This window comes from Poeciliopsis prolifica, unplaced genomic scaffold, assembly GCF_027474105.1.
Source record: "Poeciliopsis prolifica strain line A6 unplaced genomic scaffold, Auburn_PproV2 SCAFFOLD061, whole genome shotgun sequence".
Taxonomy (NCBI): Eukaryota; Metazoa; Chordata; class Actinopteri; order Cyprinodontiformes; family Poeciliidae; genus Poeciliopsis; species Poeciliopsis prolifica.
The window spans coordinates 1,069,485-1,086,879 of NW_026562436.1; the positions used below are offsets into that span (position 1 = coordinate 1,069,485).

Genomic DNA, 17,395 nt, shown 5'->3' on the forward strand with positions numbered 1-17,395 from the left:
GATCAGGTTTTCAGCAGCTCATGGAACTGAAATCAGCTTTAGATTGAAAGTATTTCTGTGAACCTCTTCTCACAGATGTTAGCATGAATATTTCTATTTTCTGTGCATTGGGGCGCTTTTCTTTTACGTCACTTGTCCTTTCTGTCTGCCTCAGACGTGTCCGTGCACGTTGCTGCTGGAGCTGAATTGGGATAACGGTTGGAAATTGTTGCCTCAAAAGTTCTTTTGATGACAGTCAAAGACTCTTTGCTGATCAAAAACGAACCAAAGTCCACAAACACCAGCTAAAATGCCAGGTTTCCTGGGTTCAAAGAAAAGAGAGCACAATACAGTACATACAGACATAGGCTGACAAGAGACGAGCAGAAATGGTCAAGATAATTACAGCAGTGACCAAAGGGAGGAGTGAAGGACAAGGACATCAAACTCAAGCAGAAAATCAGTCATTTTCTCCTCAGTTCTCCCCAGCAGCTGAATTGAAGTTTTATTTGACAGAGCTTTGTAATGATTTTCTTCCGTGACATTTGCTCTTTGGAGACTGTCTTCCTGTCCATTCATCTTTGGTCTTTCTTGTCGTCTCTTAGGTGTGTTTTTTTATCTTCCCATTCAGTTTTAATGTCGCCGTCTGGGCAGCAGACCGCCTGAGTCTTCTGCAGCGCTGAAGTAAGCGGACTCCCTGGGCTCATTTTAGATTTCCCGTCAAAGCGAAAGGCAGTGACGGTTCAGCAGACGCACACTCAGATCAAGTCTGAGTGTCTGTGGGTAGGGCCGGACGTAATCATAGTTATACAGTTACATACATATACAGTATCCCTGATTTCCTTCCCTCTGGGTGGTCGGCGGTTGGCCATGACTTACTTGTGGAACCGATCCTATCCACAAACATTATCTTCCTACAAGGTCACAAAATGAGAGACGGCTGATGGACAGTCCCAACCACCAGGTTTACAACAGTCACTCCATGATCCAAAGATCGGTGATCGGCCAGAAAATTGCTACCGGTGCCCCTTTAATGAATGTAAAGATCATTACTACACAAAATAGTTATTAAAGAAATACTTGAACAGGTTGAGTATGTCTATTCATTTGTTTACCAGAACAAATCAAACATTTTTTCAACAACATCGCCCAAATCCTCTTAGCCAATGATGAAATTAAGACATTCTGATTTTATTCATTCATAAAAATACGAAGCATCCCCGGGCTGCAGCCCCAGTAAGCCATGATAAAATCCGGGCTTGTCTGTGGAGGCTGCAGAGCGGCTCTGCTGGGAGCGAACTAAACCAGGCAGAAGAGAAGAAGAAGAACAGCATGAGCTAATTTATTCAGTCCCTCATCTCCACTGATCTTCCTCAACTTCTCCCACCTGGTGAGCCGTCCTCATTACTCTGCATTGTTTTTCTGTTTTGTTGCAGGAAACTGCTGATGCAGAGCTGATCCACCGATGCTGACAGAGAAGAAACAACAGGACAACTTCTACATTTGAATTTCTACTTGTATCAGTCATGCTTCTGAAGCTCCATCAGACGTTCCTGAATCCTGCTCATGACCTGTGCTTCCTCTCTGCTTCCTCCTCTCCTCTCCTGGTCCTCCTGTCATCTCCGTTCTGATCCCCTGTAGGAGTTCAGCCTCAGGCCTCCGAGTTGAACCCACCAACCCATCCCATCCGCTTCCCTCCCCGTCTTCCATCCAACTGCCATGTCTAACGACACAACCTTCTTGGAGGCCACTGATTGGTTAGACACCTCGCAGTGCCCACCCTCAGTGGGCGGCGCTACGTTCCTGATTGTAGCATACAGTGCAGTCATTGCCATCGGGTTGCTGGGCAATGCAGGCCTTGTATTTATCATCACCCGGCAACAGGAGTTGCGCAACGTCACCAACATCCTGATCGCCAACCTGTCGTGCTCGGACATCCTGATGTGCGTGGTGTGTCTGCCGGTCACTGTCATCTACACACTGATGGACCACTGGGTGCTGGGGGAGGCCCTGTGTAAGGTCAGCAGGTCACACCTGATGGGAAGATGGATCCAATTGTTTTCATAACCTTTGACCTTTTTCACATTTTGTCACATCAGAACAACAAATTTCAGCATGTTTTGTTAAGATTTGGTGTTACAGACCAACACAAAGTGGTGTGTAGTTATAAAGAAGAAGGAACATATTCTGTGAGGACTAATGTCTCAGCAAGATCTAGAGAAACCATCCGTGTGTTTCTTTAGTCGCGTTGTCTGCTAGCTAGTGCTTTATACAGAGACTGTGAAGTTGGAGCTATCAGTTCAGAACCTCCCATCAACATTTGCTTTTTTATTCATCCACATAACTCAGTGGATGGACAAACTGCCTGGGAGAGAAACTCCCCTCTATGTCAAACTGCCATGTCTGGTTCACCCGTCAAAAATCATCTTTCCCACAAATTGGCTTCCTCTTCAAAACAGATGATACAAACACAGAGAAACACAGTTCACTAAATACAGACTCAACACAAAGTCAATATTCCATCTATATGCAGATTTTGTTTCAGAAATGAGTGACTGTCACTGAATGCCTTAACTAGACAGGTGTTTGTTCTGGCCTTGTCCAGGTGACGCCCTTTGTCCAGTGCATGTCTGTGACCGTGTCCATCTTCTCCCTCGTGCTCATCGCTCTGGAGCGCCACCAGCTGATCCTCCACCCCACCGGCTGGACCCCCGCGGCCGGGCACTCCTACCTTGCAGTGGGACTCACGTGGCTGGTCGGCTGCTTCATCTCGCTGCCCTTCCTGTCCTTCAACATCCTCACTAATGACCCCTTCCAGAACATCAGTCTGCCCTCCAACCCGTTCAGGTGAGGCAGAAGGTTTTGCCACAGACAAATCTTAATGTGAGATTAGATGAATAGAATCGACACAAATGTTCAGCACACTAACAGCCCACTTGGTCATTTTGGCCAACTTGTGCAGGAGAAAAACAGAAAGAGTGAGCGTAAAAGAAAGCAGTTTTATTTTTTGCTTTGTCTAAATGTGTTTTCAGTCTTAAAGACACGTTTAAGTGTCTGTATGATTCCTTCATCCCAGTTTGCCACACCCATTATTTATTTCTCGGTAATTAAGAAAAAAAAACCTTTACTATTTCCCTTCCATCTCAAAAAGACTTTCTATTGACGGCCACATGCAATTAAAAATAATTCCATACACAAATATAAAAATACAAAATACAAATATAAATATCTTTGCAAGGTAAGACCTGATGTCGATGCTAAATTGATTTTGGTAAGCACAGAGCTGGAGCATCATCCTGTCTTCGGCAGTTTTCCCGGGGCGTGCATCATTACCTGGCATAACGTGAAGAAGCTGGAATTGAGGTGGAAGGAAAAGGAGCCTGCTGAGGCCATTTTTATTCTCATTAGATTGTGCAGTGCAACATCTGTGATGCTTTCCCCATGAAATGATGTTTGCTCATACCCTAATGCAAACTAAGAACAGGTTTCAGAATTTGAGGATAGCTCCTGGCACACGCAACCCGTGAGAATTACCTCGGGGAGTGAAGAATGGGCATGAAGTCATAATTGTAGCAGTGGGAGCTAGAAACACAAACCCAACTTCATCAAACCAGGAAATAGCATTCCAAACAAGCTCAGGCTTTAAGGAAACTTTCAGGATCCTTTTTCTTCAGTGGTTAGTGAGTTGTGTTGAGAATGAACCCAGAGAGCCATGATGGCTGGTTGAATAAATACGGGTAAAGCTGTGCTGCATACACATGGCTCACACAGCAAGATTTTCATTCCGATTTTAGACCCAATTCCAACCTTCCAACAATCTTGCAGGGGCAGTATTATTTATTATCCAGGCACTTAGTGGCATTTTATTGCACAATCAAGTAACTATGTTAAGTTCTATTGTTGTAAAAATGCTGCATGTGTCAAATATGACTTAAAAGACAATTGATGTCAGAATTCAACATCTTGGGACTCTGTCTCTTTAAATATTCCTGGTCTTTCTATTCCTGGTTCTATTAATCCCATAACAACGTTTTTACCAGTTTCACCAGGCATTTGCTAATTGCTGTTGGCTAGTCTGAAGGAGCTGAGTGGGTTTAGTCATGGGGAAGGTTTGCTCTGTAAGGAGGAAGCTCAGAAACTTGGGAAACTGCAGCTCCAAGGAGGAGCTGCAGTCGGGACGAGGTCCACCCAGGCATTTTGCTCAGCTGAATGGTTGCTGTGGAGATTAAAGGATTTCTCAAACATGCATAAAAGAATAAAAGCAACACTATAGCTATGCTTTGATGAGGGAATAATATCATAACATGATGTAAAACTCAAAAGAGTAGCTTTAACATAAAACTCCCCCTTTAAGATAATCTTAGCTTGCACCACTCTAAAGGTTTCTGATAACGTCACTTCAGTACTAAATCTGCACTAACCTTTCAACCTTGCCACAAAAACAACATTTCTTGAAGTTTATATGTTGAAATATATATTTTTATTTTTTTCCTAACATGTCTAAGGGACCATTTGATCTGCATGGAGTTGTGGCCGTCAGACAAACATCGCCTTGCCTACACAACCTCTTTGCTGATCTTCCAGTACTGCCTGCCTCTCCTCTTGGTGCTGCTCTGCTACCTGAGGATCTTCATGCGCCTGAGACGCCGCAGGTCACACAGCTACACTCTCCCTCATGCACTTCAAAAGTCTTCTCACCACAGGTGTCTTTCAATCCACTGCTTTGACACCACGTTTTTGTTCTCAGTCGACACTCTATATGTCTCTTCTTGTTGCGTAATCCTGCCTGAGGTGAAGCCTCAGCAGTGAACGCTGTGGTAATGGGCACGTTCTGTATTGTGCAGGGACATGCTGGAGCGCAGCAGGAGGACCCGGGGAGCGCAGAGGATCAATGTCATGCTGCTAGCCATCGTCATCGCGTTTGCTCTCTGCTGGCTCCCTCTGAATGTCTTCAACACTCTGTTTGACTGGCATCACCAGGCCCTGCCAAAATGTCAGCATGACGCTGTCTTCTCCGCTTGCCACCTCACAGCCATGGCCTCCACGTGCATCAACCCCGTGGTGTACGGCTTCCTCAACAGCAACTTCCAGCGGGAGCTGCGGACGACGCTGCAGCGCTGCCAGTGTGGTACCCGGGCAGGCGAGAGCTATGAGAGCTTCCCTTTGTCTACGGTGGGCAGTGAGGGCATAACAAAGGCCACTTCGCTCAACAGGATGGGATCTGTGTGTGTCCCCTCACCCAGACCTGAGATCAGCTCGGCTCTGCTGTCCAAAACATTACCAGCTAACTTATAACAATACGGACCGGAGAAATCTTTGACAAGATCCTAAGTGTGGAGTGGTTGTTAGAGCGTCAGTTGTGTGTAACTGAAGAAGATCAACTTTGAGCAAGTCCAACTCTGTCCTCACTTGAACCTGGCTGAAAATAGTCTAGTGCTATTTCAAGCTAAGATTTGACAGCATATTGTTCTTGTTGTGACTGATCATCATCTCAAAACTTTGAATACTGGATGTAACAGAGAGAACAACAAAACTGAGGAAGCTGGAGGACCTGAACTGTTCTGGTGTAACCCTCCTGGGAAGGTTCAGCTTTCCAGTTCCAGTCATTGTGACAAATCAACCTCATACCAGACATTTTAACGTTTTTGGTGAAAAACACATTTTACTGTTTACACACATGAACAAAATTGCTGGTACCCCACAATCACCACTGAAATAACCTGAAACTGACAAATCAGGGTTTGCTTTTGAATTGTGATTCAACAGAATCCTTTTGAAAATGAACCAAGGAAACCACAATGAACCACAGGAAGCAAAGGAGAGATTTGTCCCAGAAGATTAGAAAGAAAACATGCAAAAGGTAAAGACTACCAGCGCACCGCTAAGCAGATTGATGCTCCTATGACTGAGAGGAATTGATGACAGATTGAAGAGAAGGAGAATACAAATGGAAACCAAAGAGCCCTCAACATAACACAATTACAGGTCACGGTCCATCAGCCTGAACAATACATCTTGTCTGAGCCAAAGTGGACTTCATGGGAGAAGTCACGGTTAAAAGCAAATTACTCAAAAGCGAGACTGGAATTTGTTATATTGCATATTAACAAGCCATAGCTCTTCTGGGAAAATGTCCTTTGGACAAACGAGACAATACTGGATGTTTTTACCAACATGAAACAGATCTGCATTCAGAGACCAAAATTGATTCATATCAAAAAAATGTTATAAAAAAAATATACTATGAAACATGGATGAGACTCAGTTCTGATCAGGGGCAGCTTTCCTACATCTGTCAGTGGGTTCAGGATACGATGAGATCTTGAGACTATCAAGGCATTTTGGACAAAAATCGACAATCTTGTCAGAAAACTTGGTCTTAGGTGTAGGCCAGGGGTCTTCCAACAGGATAACGGCCCAAACACAGCGAGAAAAACCTAAGAATGGATAAGAAAGAAATGTTGCACCATTCTGAACTGGTCGGTTTCAAACGGCTGGTACCAGTCATTCATTAACAGAGGGATACCATCAAGTTTGTCCATGTGAGTAACAGATGAACATGTTTGTAAGTGCTGAGGTTTTGTTTATGATCGTTCATTCTTTAAAATGTCTTTCTTTGTGGCCTTTGTTTGTTTGAAAGTTATCTGACAGGAAGAGCTCAGAGAGAAGCAGGGAGAGAAGAGAGCAGAATTTAGGATGACCATGTTGAGATCTCTTGCCTCTGCATACGTCTGCGTTTTTTTACATGTGGAACAGAATGCTAAGTAAGCTTTTTAAGAAAAAATGCTTAAAGGAAAAAAACAGATTGAAATTGGTTACAGTATTCTGTCTCTGCAGAAAATAAATAATGTTATAGATCAAACTGGCTGCATCATTACGTCGGTTCAATGCGTGTTGCAATTTACAGAGCAGGTAAGCTGTTATCATTATCTACACCACCACAAGGCGGATGGGGGGAAAGAATACCATACCAGTACAAATATGAGAAAGTGCCATGAATTTGTTTCATCCACTTTGTGATTCCCCCATTCAGACGTTGCAGCACCAACTATGATGTGTCATTTGGTCCCGTTTGGATACATGAAATGTTCTCAATAATTCCAGACTATCTCATTGTCACTTTCCTAACATGTCTTTTTTTTTTGACCAAAAGATGATTTAGACAAAAAAAATAAATCACTTTTGGAAAAAAACAAAAAGATGTAGGTCATTATTTCAGGAAGGTGACATTATTGCTTCTGTTGAATTTGCATAATTAAGGTTATTGAGTTTTGTGGCCTTCATTACTCTTGAGAAATGTGACATGGGTAAATCTAAGTGATGTTAGTTTTTAATATAGCATAGGTGATTGAATGTATTAATAATTTTACTCTAACATTAGCAGATCTGGTGGTGGTGTTGACCTCCCACTGGTGTGAAGTAGCTTTGTTTTTAACGGTGAAGTGAACAGTTGTAGTGAGGCTCGTCTGTTTCTACCTGAGTATCCAGGTTCTATGTTAAAGATTTACAACTTGTACAACTTGTGTAAACTGGGACAATTTATACAATAAATCTTTACAATAATGACAAGCCCAGTATGAACTTTGAAACACTTAAGCTCATTGGTATTTCTTTAGAAATACTAGTGGTTAAAATCTAGTCACCATCACTGTACTATAACTTCACATTGCAGATGCTATTAGTGATCATTTTGTATGAGCTGCTTGGACCAGTTGATACTTGAGTCATTCAAGTGGCTGAAATGTGTCTGTGATGATACATATGATTTATGACGATACATATGGCTGTTACTGACACTCTTTAGTCCTGCTTTGTCTCCATGATTTGTTAAGTTAGCTACAATGCTGAGGTTTTAGCACCTTCTTTATCCATGAATTTCCCATTTTGGTAGAAAAATCCATAAAGGGACTTCAAAGTGCTAGACATATACCAGCTTAGGGTGTAATGTAAATTTCTGAGCCATTCAGTACAAACTATGTCCATGAGTGGTGAACTGAGGGCTCATGGATATCTCCCACACACTTTGCTACCTCTGACATTTGAAGAACAGAAATATGTACATTTGTAAAGCAACATTAAAATTCAATGACGGTAGCCTTGATGAGAAAGCCAAGGCATGTGGTACAACCAGATAAGTAAAACTATTTCATCTCTCTCTCTCTCTGTTGGTGCTGGGAAAACAATATTTGCCCCTTTAAATAATTCTTCTGTTTCTGGGACTTTCATTGCACCTGCAACAAAAGGCATGGTCTTCAGGGGGCTGGTGCGTATCTCCAAAAACAGTTTTCATCTGTGTAACCTGTGTGATGTAACACAGGTTACATTGTGGACAGGTCACCAGTCCAACAGGCCAAGATCATCACATTTTACAATTAGTCTAAAGGGATCTGAGTAAAAACACACAGCAATCTTCAAATGATAGTTGCCTTTATAATCTACGCTGGCCCTATGTGAATACATAGTCCCTCTGCATTTTTAATGTATTGACTGTGATCAACCTTAATATCTACAGATCTTTATTGTTTGAGCTGAAGTGTTCTTGGGTTATGCAGCAAGATAAGCATAATACAGCTAATCCATAACTGAATGGCTCAAAGGCATGAAATGAAGTATACATACATATATATATAAGTAAGGATACCACACTGTGCTCATTCATTCATTCATTCATTCATTCATTCATTCAGAAGTGCCATATTGTCCTGAACTGAACACAGCTGTTTAATAATCCTACTCGACCCACTGAACTCGTTTCAAGAAGGTTTTTTAGATTTTAGACTTCAGAAAAATGAAACTCCATTAAATACTGTCTTCAAAAATATGCAAATGGAATACATGTTTTAAATATCTGTAAGCTAACACACAAGGTCAAACACATTCGATGTTAATGGTGCAGGGAACCCTTTTAGAGAGTTACTGAAAGTAATATTGATTTATAAGAGTTGAACTTGTTAGAGATTGTGTCGGTAGCTTAACAAGTTGAATCTACTTTTAAGGGAAGGAAAAAATGGCTGCAGAGTGAATAAGCAAATGAATGTCATTGTAAGATATGTTTATGAAATATGTACAACATTCAGAGGTTTTATTTTCTAGGTGATTGATCTGAGCCGACTCTTAGTTCTTCTTCATTGTATTTTCTCATGCTGTGATTTTTGTATGTTTGTCATAGATGCTATATTACTGTACATGAGCTTATGTATGATTTGATCTGTGGAGAAAAGAATCCAAATAAACTACTTTCACACACAAAAAAATAATTGTTTTAATTTGAGTTGTGGTCTAATTTGCTGTGATGTCCTATGTGTGGATTACTTGGACTCCTTCAGCCTCACCCTGTCTGTCACAGACAGAGGGTGACGGATAAAAAGCTTTGCTACGCAGATCATCTCCATGTTTTTGACAAAAGAAAGAAAGCATCGCAGGAGCTCTAACCTGAGATTCCAGTCTTGACATGAAAGACTTTTGCAAACCAAATCACAGGGAATTTAAATCCTTTCACATGTAAACTCAATCAATAGAATGAGGAGAACACTAAAGACAACATGGAATCTTTCGTGTGTTTTCATTCTTATCTGGTCATCATAAAATGATTTTAGTAAACGCCACATCACCTTTGTAACGCCCTGATTTTTAAAACTATAGATGTGAATGAGACGACTCTTTTCCTGCATGATTGCATAATACCAGTTTTTCAGTTAAGGTTTTTATCGCCGTTGTTCCCTGTTGTTCTTTCATATCGGTTTGACTTCACATGTTCATCTTGACTTCTACATCAAGTGCAGTAGATGTGGCTTCAAGAGTCAGTTTTCGTCTTCCCACAACCCAGATGACAACACTTCTACAAAATGTATTGACAGAGTGTTCTTGTGAAAGACGGCTGTTGGTGAAACCTTTGGATTCATTGATGCAGGAGAAGATGAATGTCTAAGATGATCCAGGAGCTGCAGCGTTGTTGCTCTGCTTCCCATTTTCCTGCTCAGCAACAAGCAGAGTCAGAAAGGAAGAAAGTCGTCCTTAAGTTATGTTCTGTCCTCTGAAATGAATCCTGAATCTGCACCAGTCAAACTTGCCCTGCTTTCCTCTCTGTTTATTCTTCTTATAAAGTAAACTCATGCTAATTTATGCGCTGTGACTCACCCATGCACACGCTCAGCAAATCCCTGTGCAGTTCAGGGTTTCTGCGATGTTCCAGGCTAACTGCTGGTTGTGTGCCGTGTTAAATTTTCTGTCCTGGCAACCCGACAGCAGATGTTCTCAGTGACTTTAAAAACTGTTGGGAAAAAAATTCTATTTCTGTGTTCTTGTTATTCTATGTCAAGAGGAAGAACTGCAACTTATTTCTTACACTATCTGCTCCTAAAATAAAAGGTTGCTGCAACGTGCAAATGGGGAGGCAACAGCATTGCTTGGAAATGTAGTCTCTCTGCTGGGAGGAGAACATGATGGCATGGAAAGGTGTGGACGATCCTCAAACCTTTTCCTCCAGCTGGGCCTGCATGGATCAATGAGGGCCCAGATGGTTTTCATGTTTCTGTGAGTGAACTGCCTTCATTTTACTTCAGTTTAGTTTTTATTCACATCCCACATTCAAATTGCATCATTTCTGCCACCCTGTTAAAAAAATAAAAATAAAATCTCATTTTAATGACATAATTTATTTTATGTTTTTTAACAGAGTGGTGGAAACGGGCTTCCATTGATTTCAAACAATGCAAAAGTGTTATTATTTACAAAATATTACGATGTTGGCACTACTAATGGACTTCTAATACAACTTTGCATTAAATGTGTCATTATTTATTAATTGTCATTCGGTAAATTCATAAAGACTCATTCATATTCATATCATGTTCATGTCAGTCTTATCCACACCCTGTCAAATAAAGTATCACTTGTTTTATTCTCTCATCTTTGTGGCATTTAACAAATAGAAATAACCTTTTAATCTTTTTAGTTCTAACTGACCAAAAACAAGAGAAAGTTACTCTGAATTAACTTTCGACAAAGACAAAAAGCTGCATGTCTTCATATTCAGGGTATGTAAACTTCTGGTTTCAACTATATAAAACTGAAATGAGAGAGTAAAGCACGAGGCTCATTTCAGTCTCCAAAGGGAAAAAATGAATTCTATTGAACCCTTTATTTAAAATGTAACAGTGAACGCTGTCGTGCATTATTTATAGTTATTGTTTTTAATTAAAGGTATGTATTATTTATGAGCCTGTCTGGCTTAAATGCAAACTACTGAAATATTTGCATTATCTACACAACTTAGTATGCTTAGAACAGACAGAAGTACATTTGATTTGATAGTGTGCATAAAGTCTGCACACTTAAACGCTGAGAGTTTTATTCAAGCAGCTAAATGATTCCTTATAAGATATTCAAAGCAAAGTATTAATTTCTAGTGACCAGCTGCCAGTGCTGAGAGGAGCATGCTTACACTGTCTTCAGTGATCATTTGCTTTGTCTTGGCTGTGTAGCACCAGATTGTTGTCTGAACCAACCTAAAGGTGATCAGTTTCTTTGCTGTGTGATGATTCATTTCTTTCTGCTAATCAATGCATCACTGTGGTGTCATCTGCAAACTTAACGATGAGGTTTCCTTATATCTGAAGACATAGTCATGTGTAAACAATGTAAATAGCAGAGAGCTGAGAACATGGTCCAGTCAATATAGAAAACAAACTGTGGTCCATAACCATGCTATGATGCACAAATAGTAACTCATCGCTTACATCAGGTGTTTTTCCCCAGGCCTTGAAAACAGCAGTCATCAAACCACTGTTAAAAAAGAACAACCTGGACAAATCACTACTGCAGAATTACAGGCCAATCTCAAATCTCCCATTCATCAGCAAAGTTATTGAAAAAACTGTGTGTAAACAATTAAATAGTTTCCTCATGATGACCAACAGCTTTGACTCTTTCCAGTCTGGTTTTCGTGCTCACCACAGCACGGAGACTGCCCTCGTAAAAGTACTCAATGATATCCATAAATACGGACTGTGGGAGAACCACGGTGCTGGTTCTGTTGGACCTCAGTGCAGCTTTTGACACTGTTGACCATGACATATTACTGAATCGACTTGAAAGTTGGGTTGGACTCTCTGGTTCGGTGCTTGACTGGTTTGAATCCTACCTAAAGAACAGGGATTTCTTTGTTTCAATTGGAAACTTCTCATCAAAGAGGTCAAAGGTCACATGTGGGGTACCCCAAGGTTCAATCCTCTTATTTAATATTTATATTCTCCCACTAGCTCAGGTCATAACAGAAAATAATATTAGCTACCACAACTATGCGGATGACACACAGCTCTACATTACGATGTCACCAGGTGACTCTGAACCATCCAATCACTGAATAAATGTTTAGAGCAGATAAATGTGTGGATGTGCCAAAACTTTCTCCAACTGAACAAAAAATAAAACTGAAGTCATTATTTTTGGACCTAAAGAGGAACGATCTAGAGTCAATGCACAGCTTCAGTTATTACAACTAAAACCTAGCGATCAGCCTGAAACCTGGGAGTAGTGATGGACTCGGACTTGAACCTCCAGAGCCACATAAAGACAGTAACAAAGTCGGCCTTCTATCACCTGAAGAACATCTCCAGGATTAGAGGACTAATGTCTCAGCCAGATCTAGAGAAACTCATTCATGCGTTTGTCTTTAGTCACATTGATTATTGCAACAGCATCTTCACAGGCCTGTCCAACAAATCAATCAAACAGCTGCAGCTGATCCAGAAGCTGCTGCTCGCGTTCTCACTAGAACCAGGAAGATAGAGACATAACACCAGTTTTAAAGTCCCTCCACTGGCTCCCTGTAGCTCAAAGAATAGATTTTAAAATACTGTTGTTAGTTTATAAATCACTGAAAGGTTTAGCACCACAATACATTAAAGATCTGCTGTTGTTGTATCAACCTTCCAGACCTCTCAGGTCTTCGGGTTCTAGTTCTGCTCTGGATCCCCAGAACCAGAACCAAGAGAGGAGAAGCAGCTTTCAGCATCTATGGACCAAAAACTTGGAACAGGCTTCCGGAGAACTGTAGGGCAGCGGAAGCCCTGACTTCCTTCAATCTCAAGTAAAAACGCACCTGTTTAGAGTTGCATTTGAAATGTAATATGTATGGATTTGATTTTGTGGATATGTATGTAATTTTTTTTTTTTTTTAAATTTTTTTCCTGTTGTGGGCAACGGGGCCCGGCGAATACCCGTGGTTAAACGGACGGCGGAGTCCGGCGGTAACAGGCGCTCAAATTCCGTGTCAAAGGGAAGGGGGAAGAAAGGGAAAGAAGAGGGAAGAAGAAAAAAAAGGAAGGGAAAAGAAGGGGAAAAAAAAAAAAAAAAAAAAAAAAAAGAAAAAGAAAACTTGGTATTTTTATTCTATGTTGCATGCCTTTGTGTTTTGTGTTTATGATGTAAAGCACTTTGAAATGCCTTGTAGCTGAAATGTGCTATACAAATAAAATTTGATTGATTGATTGATTGATTGAACTCTATTTTACAATATCCTCAGGTGAATGTTAATCCAGTCAAAGTGGATTTAGGACAAATCCGTGTGGAGAGGTAACACAACTTTATTAAGTTAGTGATGGACTCTGACCTGAACCTTCAGAGTCACATAAAGACAGTCACAAAGTCGGCCTTCTATTACCCAAAGGACATCTCCAGGATGGACATGGAGAAGCAGCATTCAGCTCCAACAAATCTGGAACTGTCAGGCGTAATGCAGGCAAAGGAGGGGAAACCTAAAAAGCTGCTGAAACACTGAGGACTTTTATATTGAGGCTAAAGTCCCATTATTTTAGTGCTGGTTTTGACTAGTAATATTTGGAACATAAATTAATTGAAGTCTGGATTGCATGTTTTTACTGAATGACTCTGTATCTTAGAGAAATCTAAAATACAAACCCATTCAGTAATTTAAATGATTGAAAACTTAATTCTAATAAATAGTTTATTTGCCACTAATAGCTAATAAAACATGACATTTGAAATTAGAATATTATATCAGACCCATGACATTTTAAAACGGAAATCTGAGCTTTATATAAAGTAAGTTTAATACCTGGTTAAATGTTATTTTAAAAAGGAAATTTCAATCTGACAAGACTCGATATTCTGAATTATTGGATGTCTGACCCACTTTTTCAAATTATTTTCATAAATGCAGGATCTTAAAGTTTCTGCAGCTGAAAAAAAAACGTTTGATTAAATTGGCCAGTTATTCAGTTCTTTTGTTCATTAAAAGGCTGCTGTGACCCTGACATTCAGTAAAGGGCATCCAGAACTCGCCCTCCTGTTGTATTGATCAGTGTGTTCTTTAAATACTCCAGAAACACTGTTTAAAGTCCCAGAGAGACTGTGAGCTTTCATCTCACTACTACACAGCTCTCCAAGACTCCTTCTCATATAAAAGGATGAAAGAGAATGGGTGAAGGGTGTCAATGTGCCAAACTCCTTCTGAGGATGAAGTCGGCTGACTGCTAAAGATCTCTGTTCCCTTTTCTGCAGGCAGGCAGCAAAAACAGATGAAGGAGGCTGAATAACTGATGTCATCCTCTCACATCTTTGTTTCTCTGGCTTGTTCCTCCAAGGTACTAAAACTCAGGGATTCTGATTTGTGATCTATAATTCACCAGGCTGGTTGCTGTCAGATGTGAAGAAAAAGGTGAAACTCGTTTCCCCCTCACAACTCAGAGTTCACAACATTTGAAAGAATCGGGTTCATTTTGGCTTCATTAGTTTCCTGATCGTTACCATGACGTATCTGAACTGTAATGTGCCAAATCAGCTGAATGTCTCTGAATATAACAAATAACTTTTTTTTTTTTTTCATTTTCAAATTCTTTTTACGTACAACACAAACTAACCTGACAAATAAAACACGAGGGAAACTTAAACAGTGGCTGATAAGACCACTGCTGGCACACAAGGAGTACATTACTAATAAACATACAAAAACTTAAATAAATACTGGTCAAAGCAAAACTAATACATGTAAATTATACTTCATTGATCCCAAAGGAAAATTAAATATTGTTGTAGCTCATATTAATTGATATGAGTATAAATTAAATCAGAACAGAACCAGGCTGATTTATCAGATGATACTCTCAAGAACAGACTGATAGAATTTCATTTTATTGTTGTTATTGTAATTTTATTGTAACAACGCGTTCAATAAAATACAAAATATGAATAACAGAAGATCTGCAAACCTTGAAGGACCTGAGCTTCCTCAGTAAGACCAGTCTGTCCCACCAAGCCGGTTCTGTGTCAAACACTATTTGAGTGGCTGAAAGAGCAGATATTGCTCTTTCAGCCATTGCTGAAAGAGCAGGTGTGTTGTGGAGGAATTTTAATTCACTGCATTGTAAAACTGATTTAATCCAGCAACTGCGGTGGAAAGATGAAGTTATCCAAGCACTGTTGAGGTGAAAGCACTCAGTCAGGCTGAGTTAATGGATGTTGTACAAGATGAGAGGAAAGACTGCATCAGAGAACTCTGACCCAGTCATTACATTGCACTTTATACACCAGGACAAAAGAAATCCAAAGATATTTACATGAAAGTCTACAAGAGCAACTTCTCAATAGACTGCAGTAAGAACTGACTTTCACACCAGCACTGGCAGACGACCTCCAGAGTGGCATGCTGATGAACCGAGTCTACACAAAGATCAGCAGCATAATAACAGAATCAAAAGTTTTCAAAGTTTAGAAACTCAAGTTTCACAGTCAAGAATGTAGCAAGAAATTACATTTTCCATTACAGTTTCCATTTTCAATCATAAAGACATTTTTAGATGGAGTTGTGACGTGTTGGTTTTACCTCACTCATGTAATGGCCTGATTCTACAGCTCCATAAATTACAGCAGTAAAGCATGACTATGTATATGTGGTAAACGGCTTGTACTTGCATAGCACTTTATGAAGACCAGAGGACCCTAAAGCACCTCACCCTACAGTCAGTCATCCCCTCATTCACACACACACTCACACACTGATGTTGGGAAGCTCTGGACAGTAGCTGCCCTGGGACAGTCTGCAAGAAGTGAGGCTGCTATGAACTGGCAAAGATAAATTATGTTTTTCATTTAGGTTTGGCTTTACAACCAAGGAGTCAATTGAGTAAATCTGATTCAGATGATTGTCGTTCAGCAAATGCTTGTTCTTCAGCCATCAGTTGGGGTCAGTTGGACTGAAGCAAGAAAATACCCAAAATGGGGCAGTGTGCCTTGAGGATCCGAGTTGGGAAACACTGGTCTAATGCCATCATACCATAGAGACGATGGAGGCAAGGAAACAAACACCATAACTAAGGTTCTGGAATACTGTGTAGAACTTCTGTCCTGACTGCAGGCTGCAGGATCCAACAGTCATGCTGGAGTTTGAGAGAATGACCGAGTGAAGACATCTACATCCAAAGTGATCTCATTAGAACAGCAACACTTTTGAATCTTGAACTGAGGTGCAAAAACCAAAGCCAAGAAATGAATCGTGTTACTAATAAACAGAAGGTGAACAGCGGAGGGAGCAGCTGTCAAAATATCTTCCAGGGTGAGATGGAAATAACTGCTGCCAAATCCTCCGGGAGGATGTGGAATAGATGCAGCAGGAATAATATTTAGAATGGTGATTATTGCTGCTGTTATGAAGGCAACAAACTGACTGCAATTCAGCTCATCAGTGATGCTGTTAGACTGCCACCTACTGGCCAGCAGACTTATACTCCCTTTAAGGTCAGATTCAAATTAGGTCAGATGGGAAGTTCTTCTGTGACATGATTCATGGAGTAGATTTGGTAGGATGGTCACCTACAGGAAGAGTCCCACAGTTAAATGTTGCCTCCATTTATATAATAATTCTGTGTTGTTTTTAGATTGAATGACATCCTGCCTTTTGAGATGTCTTCACACAGGCCTCAAGAATGTGACCTATTTAGTTACAAATATGACCCGATTTCTCAATAATGCACCTGAAAAGAAAATCTCTGGTCAGACTGGTGCAAAAGCAAAAACAAAAAGCCAAATCCTCCTAAACACAGACAGGAAGTCACAACATGCCACATGAAATCAGGTCCAGGAAACGCCTTGCATCAGCCGCCTCTTTTGACTTCGTTCCACACGAAGCGCCTAGGAATTTTAACTGATGCCTTATTGTAGTCATACAACATGTTCATGTTGAACACATTTAAGAAACTGAGGTCACCACAGCTAGAGGATTGGACTGATTTCTCCTTCTGTGCAGTCCAGTTCTAATAATCATCCATTATGCATGGAATCTCTTCATGTTTTAGACCAAGATTGAAGGAAAACCTGTAATCTGTAATCAAGGGTGGAAAAACTAAGACGGCAACTACAGGATCTGAAAAGAGAGGAAAAAAACGGCAAGACATAGAAG

At 40.5% G+C, this 17,395-nt stretch overlaps 1 protein-coding gene across 4 annotated transcripts in view; it reads left to right on the plus strand.

Moving 5' to 3' along the window:
- The window catches only part of npy8ar (neuropeptide Y receptor Y8a), a 28,827-nt gene extending 19,607 nt beyond the window's left edge, over nucleotides 1-9,220 (plus strand). Inside the window, exons 2-6 of one of the 4 annotated variants that reach the window (XR_008608244.1) lie at nucleotides 1,416-1,998; nucleotides 2,585-2,826; nucleotides 4,485-4,682; nucleotides 4,824-6,521; nucleotides 6,620-9,220. Coding sequence is in view for 3 of the 4 variants with exons in the window: in XM_055060766.1 (XP_054916741.1) it covers nucleotides 1,699-1,998; nucleotides 2,585-2,826; nucleotides 4,485-4,682; nucleotides 4,824-5,274 (1,191 nt within the window). In the remaining variant the exon portion in view is untranslated. Of the gene's footprint in view, nucleotides 1-1,284; nucleotides 1,999-2,584; nucleotides 2,827-4,484; nucleotides 4,683-4,823 lie in introns of those variants that run through there. The other 3 variants (XM_055060766.1, XM_055060768.1, XM_055060767.1) reach the window with 3 other exon arrangements.
- Nucleotides 9,221-17,395: the final 8,175 nt, after the last annotated feature.